General features: G+C 43.1%; 1 protein-coding gene across 2 annotated transcripts in view; it reads right to left on the minus strand.

Moving 5' to 3' along the window:
* The window catches only part of LOC136373330 (creatine kinase S-type, mitochondrial), a 41,784-nt gene extending 24,082 nt beyond the window's left edge, over positions 1 to 17,702 (minus strand). Inside the window, exons 1-2 of one of the 2 annotated variants that reach the window (XM_066338229.1) lie at positions 17,599 to 17,700; positions 2,872 to 3,045 (exon numbers count right to left, since the gene is read on the minus strand). In XM_066338229.1, coding sequence (XP_066194326.1) covers positions 2,872 to 3,023 — 152 coding nt within the window. In that variant the 5' untranslated portion in view covers positions 3,024 to 3,045; positions 17,599 to 17,700. Of the gene's footprint in view, positions 1 to 2,871; positions 3,046 to 17,598 lie in introns of both variants that reach the window. The other variant, XM_066338230.1, reaches the window with a different exon arrangement.
* Positions 17,703 to 23,340: the final 5,638 nt, after the last annotated feature.

A 23,340-nucleotide genomic window follows, 5' to 3' on the forward strand; every position in this document is an offset into this window, starting at 1 on the left:
GGGAAGCTGGAGCCCATGGTGAGCCAATGATAGAGCAGACTTCTGGCAGGAACTGCGGCCCATGGAGAGTAGACCATGCAGGAGCAGGTTTTCTGGCAGGAACTGTGGTCTGTGCAAGACTCATGCAGGAGGAATTCTTGAAGAACTGCAGTTTGTTCTTCAGAGGGATTCACACTGAAGTTCATTGTTGTGGTTTGACATTGGCCAAATGCCAGGCACCCAAGAAAGTTGCTCACTCTCCCTCCCCTGCCCCAGCTTGTCAGAGGAGAGGAAAAAAATTAAATGAAGGGTTCATGAGTTAAGAACTGTGAGAAAACACTCCAAGGGCAAAACAGGCTCAACTTGGAGGTACAAAGAGAATTTATTACTAACAAAATCAGATGAGGATAATTAGAAGTAAAATAGGCCCTTAAAACACCTTTTCTTCCCCCAACTCCTCCCTCCTTCCTACTGACAGCACAGGGAGACAGGGTGTATGGGTTTTGGTCAGTTCATCACCCGAGGTTTTCTTCCACTGCTCAGGGAGAGCAGTCCTTCCCCTGTTGTGCTGTGGGGTCCCTCCCATGGGAGACAGTTCTCTGTGAACTTCTCCAATGTGGGTCCACTCTCACAAACAGCAGTCCTACTTCACCTGCTACAATGTGAATCCCTCCAAGGGCAAACAGTCCTCCCAAAACTTCTGTGGTGTGGGTCACTCTTCCATGGGGTCCAGTCCTCCAAGGACAGGCTGATCCAGCTTGGAAGCAGGGGCCCCCTCTCTCCACTGGGTGTTCCACTGGATCACAGCCTCCTCCAGGCATCCACATGCTCTGGCATGGGCACCTCCCTCATGGGCTGTGAGTGGATCTTTGCATCCCCTGTGAATGCCTAGAATCCCCATGGGCTGCAGGGGGACAGCCTTTTTCACCATGGTCTTCACCACGGCCTGCAGAGGAATCTAGTCTCTGGCACCTGGAGCACCTTCTCCCCCTCCTTCTCCACTGACCTTGGTGTCGCCATGTTGATTTTCCTCATGTGTACTCGCCTCCTCCTCTTCTTTGGCTAGGAAAAAAAACTGAGCTCCCACTTTGTTTCGATTTTCTTCTTAAATATGTTATCACAGAGGTGTTACCAACCTCTCTAATTGGCCCAGGTTTGGCCAGCGGCAGGTCCATCTTCAGAGCCATCAGGGATTGGCTCTGCCAGACATGGTGGAAGTTTCTAGCAGCTTCTCACAGAAGCCACCTCTGTGGCTCCCCCTGCTACCAAAAACCAGGCCATGCAAAAGCAACACATTCATGAAGGACTGTATCCCATGGGAGGAAACCCACTCTAGATCAGGAGAACAGTGTGAGGAGGAAGGAGTAGCAGAGACAAAGTGTTCTGAGCTGATCAGAACCCCCATTTCCCATCCCTGCCTATGCTGCTTCATGAGGAAGAGGTAGAAGAGTAAGGAGTGAAGTCAAGCCTGAGAAGAAGAGGGATGTGGGAGACAGGTGATTTTAGTTTTGTTTTTATTTATCAATATCCTATTCTGTTACAACTGATTGGCAGTTTTTAAAAATATTCTTCCCCGAGTCAAGTCTGTTTTTCCTATGATGGTAATTAGTGACCCATCTCTTTGTCTTTATCTCTATTCACAAGGTTTTTAACCTAATTTTCTCCTCCTGTCTTGCTGATGAGGGGGAGTAAGAGAGTGGCTGTATGGGCATATGGCAGCCAGACAAAGATAACCCATCACAATACATTGCACTGAAATTTAGGAAGGGAGGTGTACTGAAGTCACACAAAGTACTCCACACTGCATTGCTGAGCAACCCCACTAACAGACAACAGCAGTTTTCTGTTACTTGGAGCAACCAAAAAATGAATCCTTGAAAGTGTATTAAAGCCTATTAAATCTCTGCTAAGACACATTGAGAATTAAAAGTGGTCTAACATTGTTTTGTTCAAGTAGGAAATGAATTATGTTTAACTGAATAAGAGCTCTCATTCTGAACTAAGATATGCTTGCAGCTTTGTTGACATCAGTGTAACTGTCTGATCTACATCAGCTAGGAATCTATTTTACAATATTTGCAGTTGTTTTAATGGTTTTATTTACCAACAGCTGTACAGTATAATAAAGCAGAGAAAATGAAGCTATTATGCTATCAGAAAGCATTTTTGTGAATCAGATCACATTTACCATTTTTTGACAGCATTTTGCTTTATTCACAACCCCATTACTTTTATAAGAGTTTATTTGAAATAAGATATTATTTGCCATGAGAAAATAAAATTAAAAAAAAGTCTGTCAAAGCCTGGTCCTTTTTTTGGGGTGTTTTGTTTTTTCACAAATATGGCCAGAAAAGTCAGCGTCATATTTGTAGTTATTTCTAATTATCAACCAACTAGGTTTTAAACAGAATTAGGAATATTTCAAGTACAGAATTTATAGAAGACATTTCTTTGCTACTTGCATAATTAAAATACTTTTATGCTTCCTAATATTAGAATCTATGCAATCAGTCCGTCCAATAGACACTGAAAGCATTCAAGAGCTGACAAGATAAAATAAGGACTGATTTGGTGCTTCACTTAAAAATGGAACCATTTTTCAGGCGTGTAATTGTTTGGTAATGATTTTGTAAGTATATTGATATGATCTAACATCCCTATTTTCTGTCCTTGAAGGCCACTGTCAGTGCTATCTAAAACTGGGGTTATTAATAAAGGATGTTGGGTTTTAGGCTGACAGTTATAAATCCATATGCAGACACAGATGGTGTGAGTGAGGGAATAGGTCCTCTGCAGCTTTAATGGAGATCTTCCCCCAAAGAGTTAAAAACTACGCCTAGCTCAGTTAGCTGGGCCCTGTGCTCAACTGACTAGTTAACCCATAGAACTTACCTTGGAGGGAAGAGTTTTCGTTTTTCTTGAACAGTAGCTTTAACATTTTGCTTATTGAAGAGGTATCCAGCAGTTAGGATCCCTGTGCCTGCTGCTGCAAAGGATGCAGCAGATGCACAGCCACCCAGGAGACGACAGATTGTGCTAGCCATTTGTCTTGGAAGGATACAATTTCTAAAAGAGAAGACAACCTGAAATCAACACAGAAGACCTTATACAATGCAAATAAAAAATAAACCCTCACTTTTAACTGTAGTCCAATAAATGAAGCAATAATTTAAATTATTGGTTTGCATTGAAACAGTGCATTAAGAAAAAAGGTTAGAATTTACTGTATTTCTATATATATATCTCTGGTAGACTTGGAAATCAATTGATTTTTAGTGCTATATTGAGCCCACAATTCTAAAACAAACACCCAGAGTATTTTAATTCTGTTAAAGATTTAGGGCCATAATTGAATGCTTTAGCTTGCTTCAGAGCAAAAATGCATTACACAGAGGTGTCTTTCTGCTGACCAAAAAGGTGCAATATTGGAGTAAGAGATGGCAGACAAAAGTATATAAAGTGGTGAAAGGGGTAAAAGGAAAGGAGGTTGAAATTGATGCCTTAAGTTTTAGCTTTCATATTTTCCAGCTTCTGTACTGCATTGGTATATAGCTCTGAACTTCCTATAAAGTGTTAGCAAGTTGTCTTCACTGTAGTTAGACAAAACAATTCTTTTCCATCCTGAGAACCAAGGACACCGTTGCAGCTTCAGGCCCAAAAAAGTATAAACAATGGCGAATTGAGGAGAGTCATCTGGAAGGATGGGACTTTATAACCTGAAACTGTAATTGGACAATTAACCCAAATATGTAAATGGACCAAAACTTATAAAAGTGTGAAAACTCATGACCGGGTGTCTTATCTTGGGTGTAGCCTTGGCCAGGCTCTTGTACTGACCAAGGTGTATTCTCTGAAGGCCTTTTAATAAATACCTACTTTATTCCTTTAACACTGTCTTGCCTCTGTTCTAGGTAGCCTTTCAAGGCATCAAAATCATTTGGAGGTTATGAACATTTCATGGCATAATCAATTATATAATGCTGATCGTAGATTGCATGGATTTGTGGAATGGAGTGGGATAAGGCATCCTGCAAAGTCGGAAGTATGAGTTCTATATTTTTATTGAAAATGTTTCCAGGTGACTCTAAGTGGCTGTCCAGTCAGAAAACTGAGATGTCGCGCAGGATATGGCATTAGGTAGGTGCTAAGTTTCAGTGCTATCACCTACAGAAACTCATGTGCTTTTTCATATTAGCCTGACCTGTTAAACACCTTGTGGGTTTTTTTTTTTCCATATGAACAAAGTTGAAGTAGGCCAGAACTCATCAGCCGGAAAAAGAGAGTTTGAAGGAGGAATAGAGTAAGGACCTAAGAATCCTGAGTAGCATGGGAACATGGATAGAGATCAACACTTCATTGCCTTTTCAAATATAAGAATACAGTCCATTAAAGGCAATTAGTGGGAGAAACATTCAAAACAAAAGTAGGTGAATCTTTATGCAATCTCACAGAATCACAGAATATGCTGAGTTGGAAGGGACCCACAAGGATCATCAAGTCCAACTCCTGGCTGTGCACAGGATCATCTCCAAGAGTCACACCATGTGCCTGAGAATATTGTCCAAATACTTCTTGAACTCTGTCAGGCTTGATGCTGTGATCACCTCCCTGGGGTGCCTGTTCCAGTGCCCAACCATCCTCTGGGTGAAGAAACTTTTTCTAATATCCAATCTAATGTTCAGGTCATTCCCTTGGGTTCTGTCACTGAGAACCACAGAGAAGAGATCAGTGTCTGCCCCTCCTCTTCCCCTCACAAGGAAGTTGTAGAGTGTGATCAGGTCTCTCCTCCAGTCTCTTCTTCTCCAGGCTGAACAGACCAAGCAACCTCAGATGCTCCTCCTAAGGCTTCCCCTCAAGGCCCTTCACCATATTCATTGCCCTCCTTTGGACACTCTTCCCTTCTCAAAGAATGATGTATATGCAAGACATTCACATGGGTTCAACAGGAGACTGAACAAGTACATGGAAGAAATGCATTGTGGGCTTTAAACAGACACATGAAAACAGGCTAATAGAATTGCCTGATCTGAAAATATCTGAAAGCTAAAAGAGCATCAAGGAATATCATGTTTGTTCTGCTCTCTTCTCTGAGAATCAATTTTTGACCATTGTTGGACAGAGTACTAGGCTATGAAGACCCCTGGTCTGGATCAGTACTATTGTTCTTGACATTTAGATTATTATGGAAGTATACAATCATCTTTCAGAACAACAAATATGACTAAAGAAAGCAAAATAAGATTAATTCTTCAAGCCACAAGGTGTCACTTAGCAGAGGTACATTATAAGTAACATTTTCTGGATCAATGTGGAAAGATGGCTGGGGGTTAATTTAGAGGAAACTGAGAAGTTATATTCACATTCTAACAGAAGTTATGATGGTACAGAAATTACAGTTGCTGCTCCTTTTATGGAATGTGGTTGTCATGCTCGAGACCTATTCTGCAATGATTCCCCATACACACAGTCTGCAACCATAGCACCTGCTAAAGAGGATGGAACAGAGGCTGGAGTGGAGTGGAAACACCACAGCCAGACTCTATTGAAATCCTTGCAGGGAGGAGAACTCAATTGTACTTTGCAGTTGATAAACCACATAGCACCTGTCAACCAAGTGAGATAGAAGATGTCTTGCTGCTGAGCCAACAACTGTGGTGAAGTCATTCTCCTCAGATGAACTTGGTTCATTATAGCCTAATTGTAATGTTAGAGCATACCTCCATCACAAAGTTCCCTACCTCCAAGGTACAACCACCCCTCACTGGGAATGTGCTCTATATTTTTTGACTGTACCTTTAAAACAGAAGCGAGAAAATTTTACACCAATCAGTAAAAAAGGTATGTATGACTAGAGTCACTCAAGTTCCACCTAAACACAAAGAAATAGTATAAAAGTAAGTCAAGAATGGGGGGGGGGGGGGGGAAGTTAGGGAAGACTCCATCATAACTGCTGGGATCAATTGATGGGCTGAACCTGTTTTCTCTCCCATAGGGATGCCTGTTGGGTATGAACCATATTCTATGCGCACTGAATACTTTTACTGGAGATTAGAGCTTGTCTGTATGTTGCTTTGAACATGTTTTTGCAGTCAGAAACTATCACTGGCAATCCTCAAACCTTAACCTGTCACAATTTTATATTAATAAAGAGCGTTATTCTGTGAACTGTTAGTGTGAGTCCTTCATGGGTTCTGGCAATCACCAGCAGTGGGGAACATACTTGAATAAAATGGAAGGCCCGCTGAAGGGTCACACAGTGGGAAGACCTGCTGAGGGGTCTCCCTTATCCTGCTAGCATATTTCTCTGAATAAATCAGTTGAACTGCCCTCCAATCTAGCAGGACTGCTCATTGAAGGGTCCCCATAAAGGGATGCTGACAGACTGGTTGGGGACAAGGATCTTGGCTTTCCTGGGGCACTGACAGACACTAAATATTAAGGATAGAGTAAATTTCCCCACACTAAGGGTTGAGGAAATCTCCCTTTTTCATGTGACAATCAGTCTTGAGGTACCAAACTAGGATTATATTTGTCCCTCAAGAAATGGAGATTTTTTGTTCTTCAAGACAAAGAATCTCCTTTGCATTTATATCACACATACTACAGAACTTTAAAATAAGAATGAACATAAAGGATTTCAAATTTAGAGGTCTTGCTGCAATTCAATAATATTCTTAGTCTGAGGAGTAGGGTGGTGGAGGGAGGGGTCTTTTAAAGATGAAAATGTGTAGAGCCTGCCTCATGACATGTTCCTATAAAATTCCTGTAGTATGTATTTTCAGTGAGCTAGGGAAGAAAAGAGATAGCTGTTTAGAGAGAGAAAGTCATTGTGGGCAACATTGCTCTGGGAAGATAATCCAGGAAGATACTTACCAGGAATTTTTGTGCTCTGTTAATTATTCCCAGCAGTATGGTCCCAGTGCAGCTATGGTTTTGGGATTATGTCTAGAGTACAGGAAATCTTGGAGTCTAACAGAGAAAATGGCCCATTCTATAAAAGACTGAAGAAAAGAATGCATATGGGGTGGGGGGGTGACATTAGCCTTCTTCCAGTTTTCTGGCACATCCCTTGATCTCCATGAGTTCTCAAACAACATGAAGAGTGGCCTCACAATGACATCAGACATCTTTAACACCCTCAAGTGGATATTTTCAGAGGTCATCAATTTGCAGAGGCCAAACTCCTGTTACAGTTCACACACCAACTCTTCCTTCACTGGTGGGTCTGTGTTTGCATCAGCCTGGACTTTTGTTCCCAGGTCCTGGGGCCACACAGTGCTGGTCAAGACAGAGACGAATAAAGTCTTGCGAACTTCTGCCTTTTCAGCATTGTTGGTGATTAATTCACATTTCCTGTTTAACAGTGGACTAATATTTTCCATCTGTTTCTGCTTGTTGGTTATGTACCTGAAAAATCCTTTCTTGTGTTTTTTTACATATCTGGCTGATTTAAATTCTAACTGCATCTCTACTCACCCTGGCAATGCTCTTGTAATTCTCAATGTGTATATGCCTGCTTTTCCATCTCTGGTATCCTTCACTTTTGGTTTTGAGGAGACTCAGGAGCTTACAGTTAAGCTAAGAGAGTCTCTTGCTCCACCTACTTCCCTTACCTTTAAAGGGGATGAGTTGCCTTTTTACTTCCAGGAAAGTGTTCCTGAAAAACTGAGCAGTCACTGGCTCCTTTATACTCCAAGGAAGCTTCCCACAGAATCCCTCCCAAATGAGCTCTGAGTGAGCTGAAGTTTGCTCTTCTAAAATCTAAAAACTTTTTCTTAGTACTAACTTTCAGCATGCTCATCTGGATCCTAAACTCCCTAATATTGTGATCACTGCAGCCAAGGCTATCACCTCATTCCTGGTTGGCATATCCAACATTTGTATGAGGAAGCAGTTCTTTATGCATTCCAGGAATTTGATGGATGGCATGTGAGCTGCTGTATTCTTCTTCCAACACATTTCAGGATAGTTGAAATCATCCATAAAAACCAGGTTCTGTTGGGCCAAAGCTTGCTTAAGTAACTCAAATATTGTTTTGTTGGTCTTAGAATCTTGGTTTGGAGGTCAGTAGTAGATATGTACTGTAAGATCCCCCCTTGGAGACAACTCCTGTGGTCTTGACTCAGAGGCCTTCAATAAGGCTTCCACAGTTCTTGTAGTTGACTTTTATCCATTCAAGGTTCTCCTTAATATAGAGCACAACTCCTCTACTTCCTCCCTGCCTGTCTTTATGAAACAGCCTATAGCCATCCATTGTGAACCTCCAGTCATGAGTTGTCCCACCATGTTTCAGTTATTCCTATGATATCATAACTTTCTATCTAGATGCAGAGCTCCAGTTCCTCCTGTTTGTTCCCCAGGCTGAGTTCATTGGTATACATACACTTTAGGTGGTTGGTCCTGGTTCTCATCTTGGGAGGCAGATAGACAGGTGGATCCCATTCCTCCCTAATAGGCTATAGTCATTGAAGAATGTCCCATCATAAAAGTCAAAACCTTCACAACGGCACCAGCCACAAAGCTAGAAGTTGATTTGAATTCTACATCTATTTCTGGCTGTAATTGTAAAATGGAGGAAAAGATAACTTGAGCACTAATACTTTTTGCTTGCACCCCCAGGGCTCTGTAGCCTTCCCCCATTTTGCCCAGGTTCCAGCTTGCAGTGTTAAGCTATAGTGTTAGCTATGTCTTGGTTTAAGACAATTTAAAGAGTTGGACACTAAAATGAGTTTCCTCCCCTTAGTTTCAACCAATCCCTTTCCATTAATAAGGAAAAACAAAATAAAACTAGATATGAGTGAAAACATAGCAGTTTACTAACAAACAAAACAGCAACGGGAAAATGACATCAGCTGTTTCCCCGAAGATGACGCACTCCAGTCGAACACGCGGTTGGGGAGACAAAGTGTAAAAGATGGCGGACAAAAAACCCAAACCACCCTCCCGGGAAGGTAGAACTTTATAGAGCAGTTCTAGTGGCAGACGAAGAATTGATGGCGTGTGTGGGGTCAGCTCTGCTGCTCTCTGCTTCCTCCTGCCACCTGCTGGACTCCGCCGGTCTTGGTGCTGTTGTCGTACACACTACGGGTGTGTTGGGGGTAAGAATTGGTCTGTCGGCACCAACACAGGGTAGCCTGGCCCCAAGGACTGGCTCAAGCTTTGCACTGACAATAGGGTTTGCAAAATTCACTCTGAAACAGTTCCTCATTGCGAAATGCAGTTTTTCTGAGTTGCTACTGTTGCAAGCCCAGAAACCTGCCAGAAACAACCCCCTCTGAAGAGAAGCCTCTGCCTTTTAAAGCTACCAGGCAAAGGAGGAAGTCAGCTTGGGTGCCCTGACCTTTTAAAGGGACTGGCACTGCCCGATTGCCTCAAAATTCCAGTTCTAGCTGAGCCACCGGGCCTTAAAGAGCAACAATTATTTGGCACAGATAGATATAGAATACAGTAACATTTGGGGTTACCAAGGACATTGTGCTCATCTGGTATTTGGACCCTACATTACTGTTGTCTCAGTACTCCAAGCACCATCTCATGACGACAGTCAGCATTAGACCTTTACCCTTTTCTCCTAGGAGAGATACCTTGAGGAGGTGCACTAGGAAGCTTAGCTGCCTACTGGGGTTAAACCCCAATCCATCTGTCTGTCCCTCAAACTTACCTCTCTCCAATTCAGAGGCAAGAATGTGATGGGAGACTGTGTCAAAGGCCTTACAGATGTCCAGATATTTGATATCTGTAGCTCTTCCCTTGTCTGCTGGTACAATCACTCCATCATAATATAAGGGTACTAGATGAGTCAGTCATGATTTGCCCTTGATGAAGCCATGTTGCCTGTCTCTAATCACTTCCCTGACTTCCATATGGCTTCAGCCAAACTTCCAGGAAGATCTGCTGCATTATCATCCCAGGCACAGAGGTGAAGCTGACAGGTCTTGTAGTTCCCAGAGTCTTCTTTTTAATCTTTTTAAAAATGAATAAAATGTTTCCCTTTTTCCAGTCACCTGGGACTTCACCTGACTGCCAGGACTTTTCAAATATGGAGAGTGTCCTTGCAACTACATCTGCCAGTTCCCTCAGAACTCTGAGAAGCATCTTGTTGGGGGCCATGGACTTGTGTGTGTTCAAGTTCCTCAGGTGGTCTCAAACTTGATCTTCCCTTACAGTTGGAGGGACTTCATTCCCCCCGTCTCTGCCTTGAGATGCATCCACTTGAGAGGTATGGGAAGAAAGATTACCATTGAAGGCTGAGGCAAAAATTTATCGAGTACCTCAGCCTTTTCCTTGTCCATTGTTACCAGTTTGCGAGTCATGTTCGTCAGAGGGGGTACACTTTCTTTGGCCTTCCTTTTCTGGCTGATATACTTGTAGAAGCCCTTATTATTCTTTGTGTCCCTTGACAATTTCAGCTGTGCCTTGACTGTCCTGACCCCATCCCTACACAACTGGGAAATGCTCCTGTACTCTTCTGAGGAAACCTGTCCCTGCTTCCACTGCCTGTGCATTTCCTTTTTTCTCTTTAGTTTGACTGAGACACAAATTTTAAAGAATTAAGGATTTTAGAAAAGTTAAAATTGTAGCTAAAGATAGACTTTACTGGAATTAATAAAGTAGATAGAGAGGCTTTGCTGGAAATAATTAAGAGTTAATGGTTAGTTGAAAGGAACTGGATCTAAGATAGATATCCTGAATCTAAATAACTAATTGCTTGTCATTTTAATGTTTGTTTAGCTGTGTTTATAATGAGAAACAGAGAAACTGATAAATAGATCTAAAGAATACAGACAATTGTAAATCTTCTAACATCCAGAAACCCATTGAACAGTCACGAAGGGAGGAAGTTGGAGTTCCAAAAGGTTTAATTTGTCTTGTTATCCACTGAAAAGTTTGAAAGTTCAGAACAAGGAAGACTCTCCCCTCTTCCTCTTTTTATGACCCCTCCCCATAAATGAGACTACTGACTCAATTCAAAGAACAAACTATGCATACTTAATAGCTTTTTGCTAATTATAATACAAAGCAGAGAATGGGACGTGTTTGTGTTATGAATATGTATTAGTATATTGAGTATTCAAAACTTTTGTAAATAAATAGACTCTGTAATCACTTGTAACTTTGCAGTGCGTATTAGGGAGCAATCCCACTCAGCTGCCCAGCGTCGCATTTAGCATACACTTTCTAACTCTAAACTGTTAGAAAGTCTTTTGTCCATCATAGTTGGGTATCGATATTAGATCAATATCCATATTTCATAAATCATGATCAGCTGTCAGAGACTGGAAAAGATTGATGCCTCAAGACATTTTGAGATGCTTGGAATGCCTGTGTGTGGGTAGTTTCACAGCAGGTTCTATTGACTAACTCTTTGAACAGCTGGAAGTTTACTTTCCTAAAATTCAGGGTCTTTACTTTTGTCCTGACCCATATACTGTGAACTCTACCAGCACATGATCACTGTAGATGAGGCTGCCTCCCATCCTGATGTCACCAATTAGCTCACTTTTTTTGGTGACCATCAGGCCCAGTATTGCATCTGGTAGGACTGTCAATTACCTGACTTACAAAGTTATCCTTGATATACTCCAGGAGTCTCCTGGATTGCCTTCAGCTCGCTGTGATATTTCTCTGGCAGCAATCAGGGTGGTTGAAATCCTTCAGGAGGACAAGAACCTGCAAACATGATGCCTCCTGTAGCTGGAGCAAGAAGGCTTCATTATTAGGCTCCCCTTGATGGGACGGCCTGTAGTAAACATCAACCACAGGGTTCCCTTCGTTGCTTTGGTCTAATTCTTACCCATAGGCTTTCAACTTGCCCATGGCTATTCTTCAAAGACAGCTTTTCATAACCTATCAATTTCATGACATAGACGACAACCCCTCCACCCCTCCTTCCTTGCCTGTCCTTTCTGGAAAGCCTGTCACCATTTGTAGTTGGCGATAGCACACCAGTCATGGTATTTGCCCCACCAAGTTTCAGTAATGACCATCAAAGGAGAAGGTAAGTCAATTAGCAGAAGTGAAAGCCATTTAACTGGACCTAGAGATTACTGAACAAGAAAAGTGGGCAATGTTCTATCTCTGTACTGACTCATGGATGGTGGGAAATGTACTATGAGGTTCTACAGCAGTAGAAGATGACCAATTAGCAGCACAGAGGTAGACCCATCTGGGGTGCTGCATTGTGGCAGGACATTGTTGCCCAGGTAGAGAACCTTGCTGTAAAGGTATGTCATGTAGATAGATGCTCATGTGCCTTAGAACTGGGCTACTGAAGAACATCAAAACAACAAACAGGTAGACAAGGTTGTAAAATTGAAGTGGCACAGATGGACCTGGACTGGGAGTATAAGGATGAGGTATTTGTAGCTCAGTGGGTCCATGCAACATCTGCACATCTAGGAAGAAATGCAATGTACACATCCAGGGATAGGCATGAACACTGAAGCCATCACACAGGTTTTCCATGAAAGAAAAACATGCACCATAATCAATCAAGCCAAATAAAGTCTCTCTGGTAAAGGGAACGGTGGCTACGATATCAATATGGGGAGGCCTGGAAGATCAATTATATCACACTGCCATGAATCCACCAAGGCAAGCACTACATGATTACCATGGTGGAGGGTTCAAAACACCCTGTAACTAATATCACCCCTTGAAACACCATCCTGATTCTTGTAAAGCAAGTTCTGTGACAGCACAACACCTCAGAAAGAATCAAGTCAGACAGCAGGACTCATTTCCAAAGCAACTTCATGAGCACCTGGGCTAAGAAACATGGCATTGATCATAGTTTCATAGAATAGTTTGGGTTGGAAGGGACCTTGAAAGGTCATCTAGTACAACTCCCCTGCAATGGGCAGGGACATCTTCAACTAGATCAGGTTGCTCAGAGCCCTGTCTGACCTGACCTTGAATGTTTCCAGGGACAGGGTATCTATCACCTCTCTGGGCCACCTGTTCCAGTGTTTCGCCAAACAGGATTGTATGTACTGTGTTCCCTATCATGAACCAGGTTCTGAAAACACTGAAGGATACGATGGACTGTTAAAGACTATACTGAAAGCAACAAGTGCTGGAACATAGAAGCATTGGGATGCAAATTTAACAGAACCCACTTGGCTGGTTAATACCAGAGAATCAAATAACTGACCTGGCCCTGCCCAAACGAAACTCCTATGTGCTGTAGAAGGACATAAGGTCCTTGTAGTACATGTAGGGAACTGGCTGGGAAAGATATCGTGGGCAAATCCATTCACGGGATTGCTTTTGGTCAAGGACCCAGATATAATTTCTGGGTAATGTGGGATGGTGGAGAAATCTCTTGTGCACCTCAAGGAGATTTAACCCTAGGGGAAAATAACCCATTGAGTTGCATGTTATAGAAAGTACAAGAGCAGGAATCACCTGAACCAACAGAGAATGAGCCTTGCAAGAAACCAAGCAAGTACAGCAGCGACCCAATCTGAGCTGGATTTAGCATCTAATAACACAATGTGAAATCTCTCTTGTCCTGAGTGACCAGCATAATGAATTGAGCCTGAATCACAGACTAAGTGAACTCGATGGACATTTTATGGACATTTTACAGGGGAGGCTCATAGACTAAGGGAATGATATCTGTGTGTATAGCAAGAGACAGGAAGGGGAGGTGATGATTGAGGATGTATTGGATAGTGTGGGACCCAAGCATGACATAAATGGTATGGAATAATGTATAGAGGTTGTACTGGATTTGTCTGGAGTCAAGTTAACTTTCTTCATAGCAGCTGATACGGTTCTGTGACTTAGATTTGTAGCTAAAACAGTGTTGATAACACACTAATGTTTTACCTATTGCTGAGAAGTGCTTGCATAGTATCAGGACTTTCTCTTTTTTCCAACTCTGCTCTCTGCAGTGAGTAGGCTGGGAGTGAGAGAGGACACAACCTGGACCGCTGACTCAGACTGACCAAAGGGATAGTCCATGCCATACAACATCATACTCAGTAATAAAAACTGAGGGGAGGAGAGATTTGGAAGATAGCCATTACTTGGAGACTAGCTGGGCATCAGTCTACTTGTGAAAGGTGGTGAGTGATTGCCTTTGCATCACTCATTTTGTTTTCTTCCTCTTTGCTTATTAAACTATCTTTATCTCAACCCATGAATTTTCTCATTTTCTTCCTATTTCTCCCCCTGTCCCAGTGGGCTGGGAGAGTGAATGAGCATCTGTGTGGTGCTTAACTGCTGGCCAGGGTTAACCCAGAACTCTGCTAATTGGTTTGTAACTGCATCAATCTGTAGAAATTAGTTCTTTCAGTGCACCACAAGCTACATACATGTTTGCACTTTATTTTGGAAACATATAGGACTGAACTGCATCTTAACTAAGTATAAAGTTTAGTAATTTTGTTTTATATATTTGAAGGACATGTTTAGGATTTGTAGCAAGAGACCACAACTATGTGTCACTCAGATGATACTCCCATAGTAATAAGTGTTTTTCCAAAGCATTACACACAGCTTCTTTCTTTATTACTGATTCAGCAGTACCCACAATTGTGTATCCATTAATTGCTGAATGTGGAGGGTAAGATATACATGTATCAGCTGGTATCCAGCATCAGGTGGTTTTCCCGTGGGTCAGATGGAAGGATTATTCTCATGTTAGCAAAGTGTGATGCAAGACATTTTGATGACTCCTGGGATTTGAATCTAACTTACAGCTTTACAAAATGCTTGGACAACTAGCCTTATACATTTTTACTTTATTATGTCATTCTGCTCACAATTTGGCTACTGGATTTGCCTCATGATAACCAGTTAATACATCTTTTGTATCCCTCCAGGACTATGCATTCCTTTGGCTCAAGTACAGCTCAGTAGTTCTGAGAGTGGAATTTGTCACTGGTAATAAGTCCTTTAAAGTTTTATTTCAAAGGACATTTGTACTTGTATTATAACTTGAAGAAAGCAGAAATATTATTATATGGAAGTGAAGAAACACAGAACAATTGGCTCAGTAACAGCTGCTATGTATTTTCCATGCAACAGGTTTACTCCTATGGTGAACAATTTTGATTAATTCCTTAAAAGCCATCTTGTGGATAAAGTTAATAGAGAGTGGTCATTTCATGTGTGAAGTGATTAATTATGAGAGGATTAAATGCTATGTTGACTTAAAGTCACTAAGCCATACAACATATAGCATTAAGCATCTGCAAAAAACAGGTTTTCTTCATAGCTGAACACAATTATTACTGATCTCCCACCACATCAGCACTATAAAGGGTAAGCAAATTCAGAGCCAAATTGGAATTACCTTTCCTAGAGTAATATTCAGTAATCTCTGACTTCGAGAGAATTAGCAAAAGCAGTCTGAAATCATGGAGGTCATAGCCTTTTTACTCTCCCCAGGATTTGCTCAGCTACCTGTAACCAGCCTTTAGAACATTAATGTTCTTTCAGGAGTGTATTATGTTTTAAAATTCTATTTATATGTATAAAACTTACCATACATAGAATGCAGATACAAAAGCCAGCCCCAAGATTGAGTAAATGTCACTGCAGAAATTGTGGGACTAGCTGATAAATGGACCAAAGGATTCCAAATATCATTTAAGGTGGAGCTGCTGAATCACAGGATGTGAAAAAAAATGCCTCTTTTAGGGCATTACACCACTTTTCCCTCTTCACAATACATCTAGATTACAGACTTTGTTAAAGGCCAATGTAGGCTTCAAAAGAAATACATTTTTTATGGATCAGGTCCCTTACCAACACTAAAAATATGCCTCTTTTCTATTAATAACTTATAAAAATTCTATTGAACCAAAACTCCCTTTGCTATTCAGAATATTCTGAGTTGGAAGGGACCCACAAGGATCATCAAGTTCGACTCTTAAGGGAATAGCCCATACAGGGATCAAACCCATTACCTTGGTGTTATTAGCACCATGCTTTAACCAACTGAGCTTCGGGACATTTGATTCATGTCTACAACCTTTTTCAAACTATTTCAGCAGTGTCATATTGCACACAGTGATCTTGTGATCTGCACAGAGGTGAATCCATTCCATCCATTTCAGAGACTGAATCATCATAAAAGCACAAACAAGTACCCTTTAAGGAACTTACAGAACTACTGCTTTTAATATAGACAAAATTTTTTTGCAATTAACCCGTTACTTTCTTGAAATTATTTTAATGAAAAAATTGTCAGCTCTTCGTAGGTGAATATTCATGTAATTGAACATAAATGTTGATTATTCTTTATTTTATACTAGACTGCACATGTTCCTTTAGCCAAGGATGGAAAGAAGGTACAAGGGTTACAGACTGTCTGGTGACATTTCTAGAAATAGAACTAGTTTACATATTTGAATCATGTCATGGATATATTAAGTACCACACCATGTGATCCTGACATTTTAGAGGAATAGCACAGTCATGGCTAAAGTTCACACAGAGACATAAACAACATATTTGCAAATTTTAAACTATTTAGCTGTCTAATGGTGATACTGTACTGAGCAGAACTTTGCATGTGGTGGAGAAACGAGTTACAAAAGACACTGGTCTTTTATATTTTGGAAATAATTCCTTTGAGTCATCCTTAGCTTGATCCACAGAACCCAGTGCAAATTTTCCTCTGCCCTTCAACAGCAGTTGCAGGCATCTTAGAAACATATGCAAGAAATGTCATAAGTGACTAAATGCCTGGTATATCATTTTTTGATGCCCCAAAAACAGTTTACATTGCTCTTGGTCTGCTATATCACTTTACAAAGTCAGATGATAAGATATAAATTAAAGCATTAAATTTCATAAAAAATATTGGAGAGGGTTCCTTTCAAGTTTCTCATAGCTCAGCCTGAGCAAGATGTGATCCTTTCTGACTGATCTCTGTTTAATATAAAAATCTCCATAGTGCATAAATAATGTTAGTGCAGACATCATGCTAAGTATGTCTTAATCATAGCATGGAATGTCTCTAGGAAAAATAAACTAAAATTCTGTTTTCTTTTCTCCTCGTAATTCCAGTGGTAAGTGAACTGGTATAAAAATCAAAGCCTCTTTTTTAAAAGAATAAACTAAATAGTTCAAAATTCCTTGTTATGAAAGAAGGAAAAGACAGTGACTCTTAATAGGTCACACAACTACTCTTCAGTCCCAACACTTTTTGATTTCTACCAGATAAAGATCTAGTCCATTAAATTTGACCTGGTGAGATATAGAACCCCAAGTTCTCTTGCTAAAGCCAGTGAAAGGTGTTGGTAGTGCTTGACTTTTTGAATCCCTCAACCACTATTTTACAATAGGAAAGCCTAATCCTGACAGTGCTGACAATTATAAACTCTCCAACAACTTCCCAAAATAAAGATGATTTCTCTGAACCTCTGTAAAGGAACTTGTTTACCCTTATTTAAATTGTTGTTTAAGGATTGACATCTGAATCAGCTTCACAGTGGGCTGACACATTTTTCTGCACTAAGTAGTTATGCAAATCAATAAATTCTAACAAAATTACACCACATCATGAGGTGCTTTAAATTAGTTTTTACTAAACCTTGTATTTGAAATGCCACCATGTGAGTTACCTCAAATAAGATAAGCAATAGGGTTAGTTAAACTGACCTTGAAGCTGAAGGTAGACACCTCCTGCGATGTGCAGTGAGCCCAGAGTGTAAAGGGAATAACAAGTTGGTGTGCTCATGGGATTCCAGGTAATATGAGAACAGGAAAGGAGGACACAGAAGGGAAAATAATTGCTGCAGTGGCCAATCCTATTTCACTCAGTTATGTCAATGACATTGCTCACACAAGGGTGCCCTTGAGGACATAAATAGGATGTGGCAAAAGGGGGCTATTTAACAGAATCACAGAATATGCTGAGTTGGAAGGGACCCACAAGGATCATCAAGTCCAACTCCTGGCTGTGCACAGGATCATCTCCAAGAGTCACACCATGTGCCTGAGAATATTGTCCAAATACTTCTTGAACTCTGTCAGGCTTGATGCTGTGATCACCTCCCTGGGGTGCCTGTTCCAGTGCCCAACCATCCTCTGGGTGAAGAAACTTTTTCTAATATCCAACATTAACCTCCCCTGACACAACTTCAGGTCATTCCCTTGGGTTCTGTCATTGAGAACCACAGAGAAGAGATCAGTGTCTGCCCCTCCTCTTCCCCTCACGAGGAAGTTGTAGAGTGTGATCAGGTCTCTCCTCCGGTCTCTTCTCCAGGCTGAACAGACCAAGCGACCTCAGATGCTCCTCTTAAGGCTTCCCCTCAAGGCCCTTCACCATATTCGTTGCCTTCCTCTGGATGCTCTCTAATAGTTTAATATCTTATATTGTTGTGCTCAAAACTGCACACAATATTCAAGGTGAGGCCGCACCAATGCAGAGCAGAGTGGGACAATCCCCTCTGTCGTGGTTTGACACTGGCCCAATGCCAGGAACCTACGAGAGTTGCTTGCTTACCCTCCCCTGCAACAGCTGGGTAGAGGAGAGAAAAAAATTAACAAAGGATTCATGAGTTGAGATAAGGACCAGGAGAAACACTTCAAGGGCAAAACAGACTCAACTTAAGGTTGCAAAATGAGTTTATTACTAACAGAATCAGAGGAGTATAATGAGAAGTAAAATAAGCCCTTAAAACACGTTTTTTCCCCCAGCCCCTTCCTTCTTCCCACTGACAGTGCAGGGAGACAGGGCGTGGAGTTTTTTCTGTGTCAGTTCATCACTGAGATTTTCTTCCATTGCTCCAGGAGAGCAGTCCTTCCCCTGTGAGACCATAGGGTACCTCCCTGTCTTAGGTTGAAGGACAAGTGTCTGCTAGGGAAGGCAAAAGCCCCCCTTGGAATGGAGAATGTAAACATCCTCCTGCTGAATGATTATAATTTTGAAATTAAGGGAGCTCTCAGGCAAGGATATGAGGGGTAGGAATACCAGTACTAGTATATATAACAAGGCAAACAAACAACAATAACTATTGCATTAGCAACAAAACAGAGCCAGGAACCTTGTGACAGCCTTCTTGGCTGAGATGGGAAGGTGCAGAGGAGAGGCTTTGCTTCACAAAACCCTGGGGCAGTCTGATCCCGGTGCCCCTGCAGGACTCTGAGGAGCACCAAGCTGGAATGGCACGAAAATGAGCAGAAATCCAAGGCTGGTGGATAAGATATATCAGAAGTTCCGCGGTGGTAGCTGGAACTGCAGGAAGTTCTGGCAGGGCAGGGTGTGCGGGGCTACAGCGTACCAAAGGACCCAGAGCAGTGCCAAAGAAGCGGCGGGGGTGGGACAGCGGCGGCCCAGCTCCAACAGGGCAGGAGGAGGCAAGCTCAGGATTCCTAGACACACAAGCAGATGGTGGTAGATCCCTAGGACTGGACTCTACTGATGACACTGAATTCTCCCCACAGTAAGCAACAGCTTGACCCTGCTCCTTCCAATGATGAGAGTGAGAGAGCGCAGCTGCCCCCAGCCCTGTCCTCTACCTGCCCCCAAAACTCACAATATCTTCCCACTCCAAGAGAAACTCCCAGAGACAAAAGAAGTGTAGCCAGGTGTTACACTCCTCTCCTTTGGCCACTTCTTTGTTTTGTTTAAGTACCCATAAGTAGCCAGTAGTTAGTTTCCTAGCAACTTATGGGAAAAAATTCTGTAAGTAAAAAAGAAACAAATCTAACCCCAACACTCCCCCAGGAGACAGTTCTCTGTGACCTTCTCCAGTGTGAGTCCACTCTCAGGAGTAGCAGTCTTACAGAACCAGCTGCAATGTGAATTCCCCCTCATGGGCAAAGAGTCCTCCCAAAATTCCTCTGATACGAGTCTCTCTTTCCATGGATGCAGTCCTCTAAGGACAGGCTGCTCCAGCCTGGAAGCAGGGGCAGAGAGAGAGAGAGAGAGACCCACAAGCCCCCTCGGGATTTTATGTAGATCTGTTACAATTGATTGGTTTGTTGCTGTTTCTTTTCAGCAACTGTGGAGGCTTGGTTCAGAACCGACAGCACGGCGTGTACATTCTACCGGTACCGCCGGGCCTAGTAACAAACGCATTCACCAATGTGGCAGACGGTTACAAAAGGCCTTTATTATCTCAAAAATGCAGTTTATATACTCTGGGGTCTTCACTACGTCAGAGGGGTATTGCTACATTTCCTGGGTTAGAAGGGAGAATGGAAAAGTACTGGCACATGTTAGTAGGGGCTTACATTCCTATGGTGATAGCTTATCTTAGGGGGGTTGGAGCGTTCTTTCCTTCCCGTTACAACTGAATGTCTTCCGAGCCGCCTGTCCCTATCCAACCACATCTCCCCCCCTCTTTTACAAAAGAACGAGGTAGTTATATATATATATATATAGATATAGGCACTAAATGAGGTAGAAGGTTAGGATTTAACAAGGGAAGAAGGAGTTTGGAAACCTGAGTAAGTTTTTTGCCAGGCAAGTTTGGAAAATCTTGTGACTGGCAATGTTCCCTGATAAATTCACAGCATTTCATGTTGGCCTATGAACAGAACGTTAGTCTGATCTAGGCGAGCTTTGACAAATGAGACTATCTTGTTCAGCAGGCATGGTCCGAAGGTAACAGCTAAAAGTAGCATTGCCAATGGGCCTACCAAAGTGGATATTAAAGTGGTTAACCATGGGGATTGGTTAAACCAGGATTCGAACCAGCCTTGCTGAGCTTCCCTATCTTTCTGTCTCTGAGCCAGTCTGTTTCGGAGTTCGGCCATGGAGTCTCTGACAACTCCGGTGTGGTCCGCATAGAAGCAGCATTCCTCTTTCAAGGCGGCACACAGGCCTCCTTGCTGCATGAACAGGAGGTCCAGTCCTCGACTGTTCTGCAGGACCACTTCTGAAAGCGAAGAGACTGACTTCTCCAAGTAGGAAATGGACTTCTCAATCCTCTGCAAGTCCTCGTCTATGGTCATTTGTAGCTGAGACAGACCTTGATGTTGTGTTGCTAGGGCCGAAACACCTGTGGCTGTTCCGGCTGCTCCTAGGCCGAGCAGCATTGCGATAGTCACACTTGTCAGTATCTCTCTTTTGTGGAGTCTGTTCGATTCTTCGAAAAGGCTGTACACTTCTTCGTCTGAGTGGTACAGGACCCTAGGAACAATCAGAACTTGGACACAGAAGTCGTTAGAATCATCAAACTTGGGAAGAAATACACACAGACTTACTCCAGATCTCTGACAAACCCACATTGCAGACGTAGCTGGAATTACCCACTTATTGTTTTTTTCTGCTAGGCTTTACAACTCAGGTGCAGACATTCCCTTTTCGCTCAGCTAAGGTTGCATTACCAAAGCATTTGCCTCGACCTGTGACTTGACTCAGGGTAATACCTCTGCGGGGTGTGTCCCATCTGCACTGATGAGGTGCATCAGCTGTGGAGTAACTGAATGGGGTGTTTAAAGCAACTCCTTCATAGAAAGGGGGTTGGACATCATAACAAAGCCAACAGGAATTGGTTAGGTTAGGGTTAGATTCGTTCAGGGATAGGAAGGTAGCTTCTAACATACGAAGGATTTGGTCTGGGTCTGACCTGGCTAAACGGTCTATCTGAAAGGCTTCTGCATCGCTAGTTGGGATTTTGGTGATGCTTGTGGGTACAGCTTTGGGGTAGGTCATGTTTCTCTTTGTCTGCGTGCTTTTAATTATCTTGTTAGGTCCAACCGCTCGGGATGCTGATGGTTGAAGCCTGGTAATTCGCACATTCACTCACTTTTTCGACCCTTGAAGGACCACTGTCCATGCTTTACCCACTGTCCAACTAGGATGATTGGGCTGCAAGACTGTCATGTTATAGTATATGCATTTTCGAAATCTAGGGATTTTATAGCTGTTTCGATAGGAGTTTCCATGTACAAAGAGAGGTGTCTTGCAACCTGCGGGTGCCCAGGTGAACTGTAGGAACTTGTCGGGCTCTTGTGGGTCCCACCCAGGCCCTGACGGCCTGGCATCTGTTACTATGGTTCTGCAGCCCCAGTGCCTACAATATGCCGACCCAGGGATGCTATGGCATTGGTTATGGTATGAACCGCTGCCTGCATAGGTATTAGGTGTTCTTCCTTTACCACATGTTTGATCATGTCAGCTAAGCTGGCTCCTGCTGGCAGGGAGCGCAGGATATCTTTGGTGACAGTGTTACACTGTTGTTTCAGACAATCAGTCACCACAGGTCCTCTTGCAGCTGCAGGCAGGGTAGATGAGTCAATTGCAGCTTGCAAACGATCTACAAAATGTGTGAAGCCTTCACTTTCCCCCTCCTTAATAGTGGACCATGGTGTTGATTTGTCCACTACCCGAGAAGCCGCTCTTATGGCCTCTCTAGCTGCTCTGGTTGTTGCTTTCACCTCCTCTGCTGTGAGGTGCGCTGCCTGGTCCTGCGGTGTAACCACATCATCATGCTTGCCTGGCAGTCTGGACAGGGTGGAGCCGTGGAGGAGCTGTCCCTGCCCTGAGGCTTGAGTTAGGGCAGCTGTGCAATGATCTGACCACTCCTGCTGAAATACAATCAACCCTGCCCCGTCAAAAAACATACGGGTTACCTGTGAGATATCAAAAGGCAGCATATCATCATTGCTAAAAAGGCCATCTATCAGTGTGGACACAAGGGCTGAATTAATCCCCCTTTCCTGAACCGCTTTCACCACTGCTTGAACCTCTTTTGTGCTCAGCGGGGTGTAGGTGCGCCTTAAGTTCTGCCGCGCACCGGTAACTCTTACAGGGAATGCATGTATCGCGGCAGCGGGTTCCCATTCGGCACAAGCTACTTTTATTTTTCCCCAATCGGTTAGTTTGTACTGAGTTTGTTCCCTTACACTGTTAAAAGCTTTGCTCGGTTTCGCTGTAAACCTCATAAATTCTGTTATCTCCGTTTCCGAATCGGACTCGGAGCTCTCTGTATAACTAGCCGCGGAGCTGTGGCTCCCTTCCGTGTCGGAAGCGAACTGGTGGTAGACTTCCGGTTCGCTATGCCTTTTTGTCGGGCTCCGCCCCCGTTCTGCCTTCCGCGGGTGGGTTCGGTTTTCCCTTCGGGTTCGGCCCCGTTCCGCCTCCCGCGCCCGGCCCCTCCCCTCCTCCCAGAGGTGGCGCCGGTGCGCCTCTTGGGGGCAGTCCCATTCCCACCCCCTGGGCTCGCCCCGTCCCTCGGGAGGAGGGGTTTCCTCCTTATAAGGTGACATTGGGAGCGGCTTCCGATCGCGTGTCCGCCCCCCCTCGCTCTCCCGCGCGTGCGCTGTGTAGACCGGCAGGTCCGGACTTCTACTGGTCTGCTGCGCATGCGTGGTCGTGGGGTTTCGTGCTTCCGGGTTTTGCGTGCCATGCGGTCGGCCGCCCCGCCCCCGCTCTGGACCGTCGGCGCA

Source organism: Sylvia atricapilla, chromosome W, assembly GCF_009819655.1.
Source record: "Sylvia atricapilla isolate bSylAtr1 chromosome W, bSylAtr1.pri, whole genome shotgun sequence".
Taxonomy (NCBI): domain Eukaryota; kingdom Metazoa; phylum Chordata; class Aves; order Passeriformes; family Sylviidae; genus Sylvia; species Sylvia atricapilla.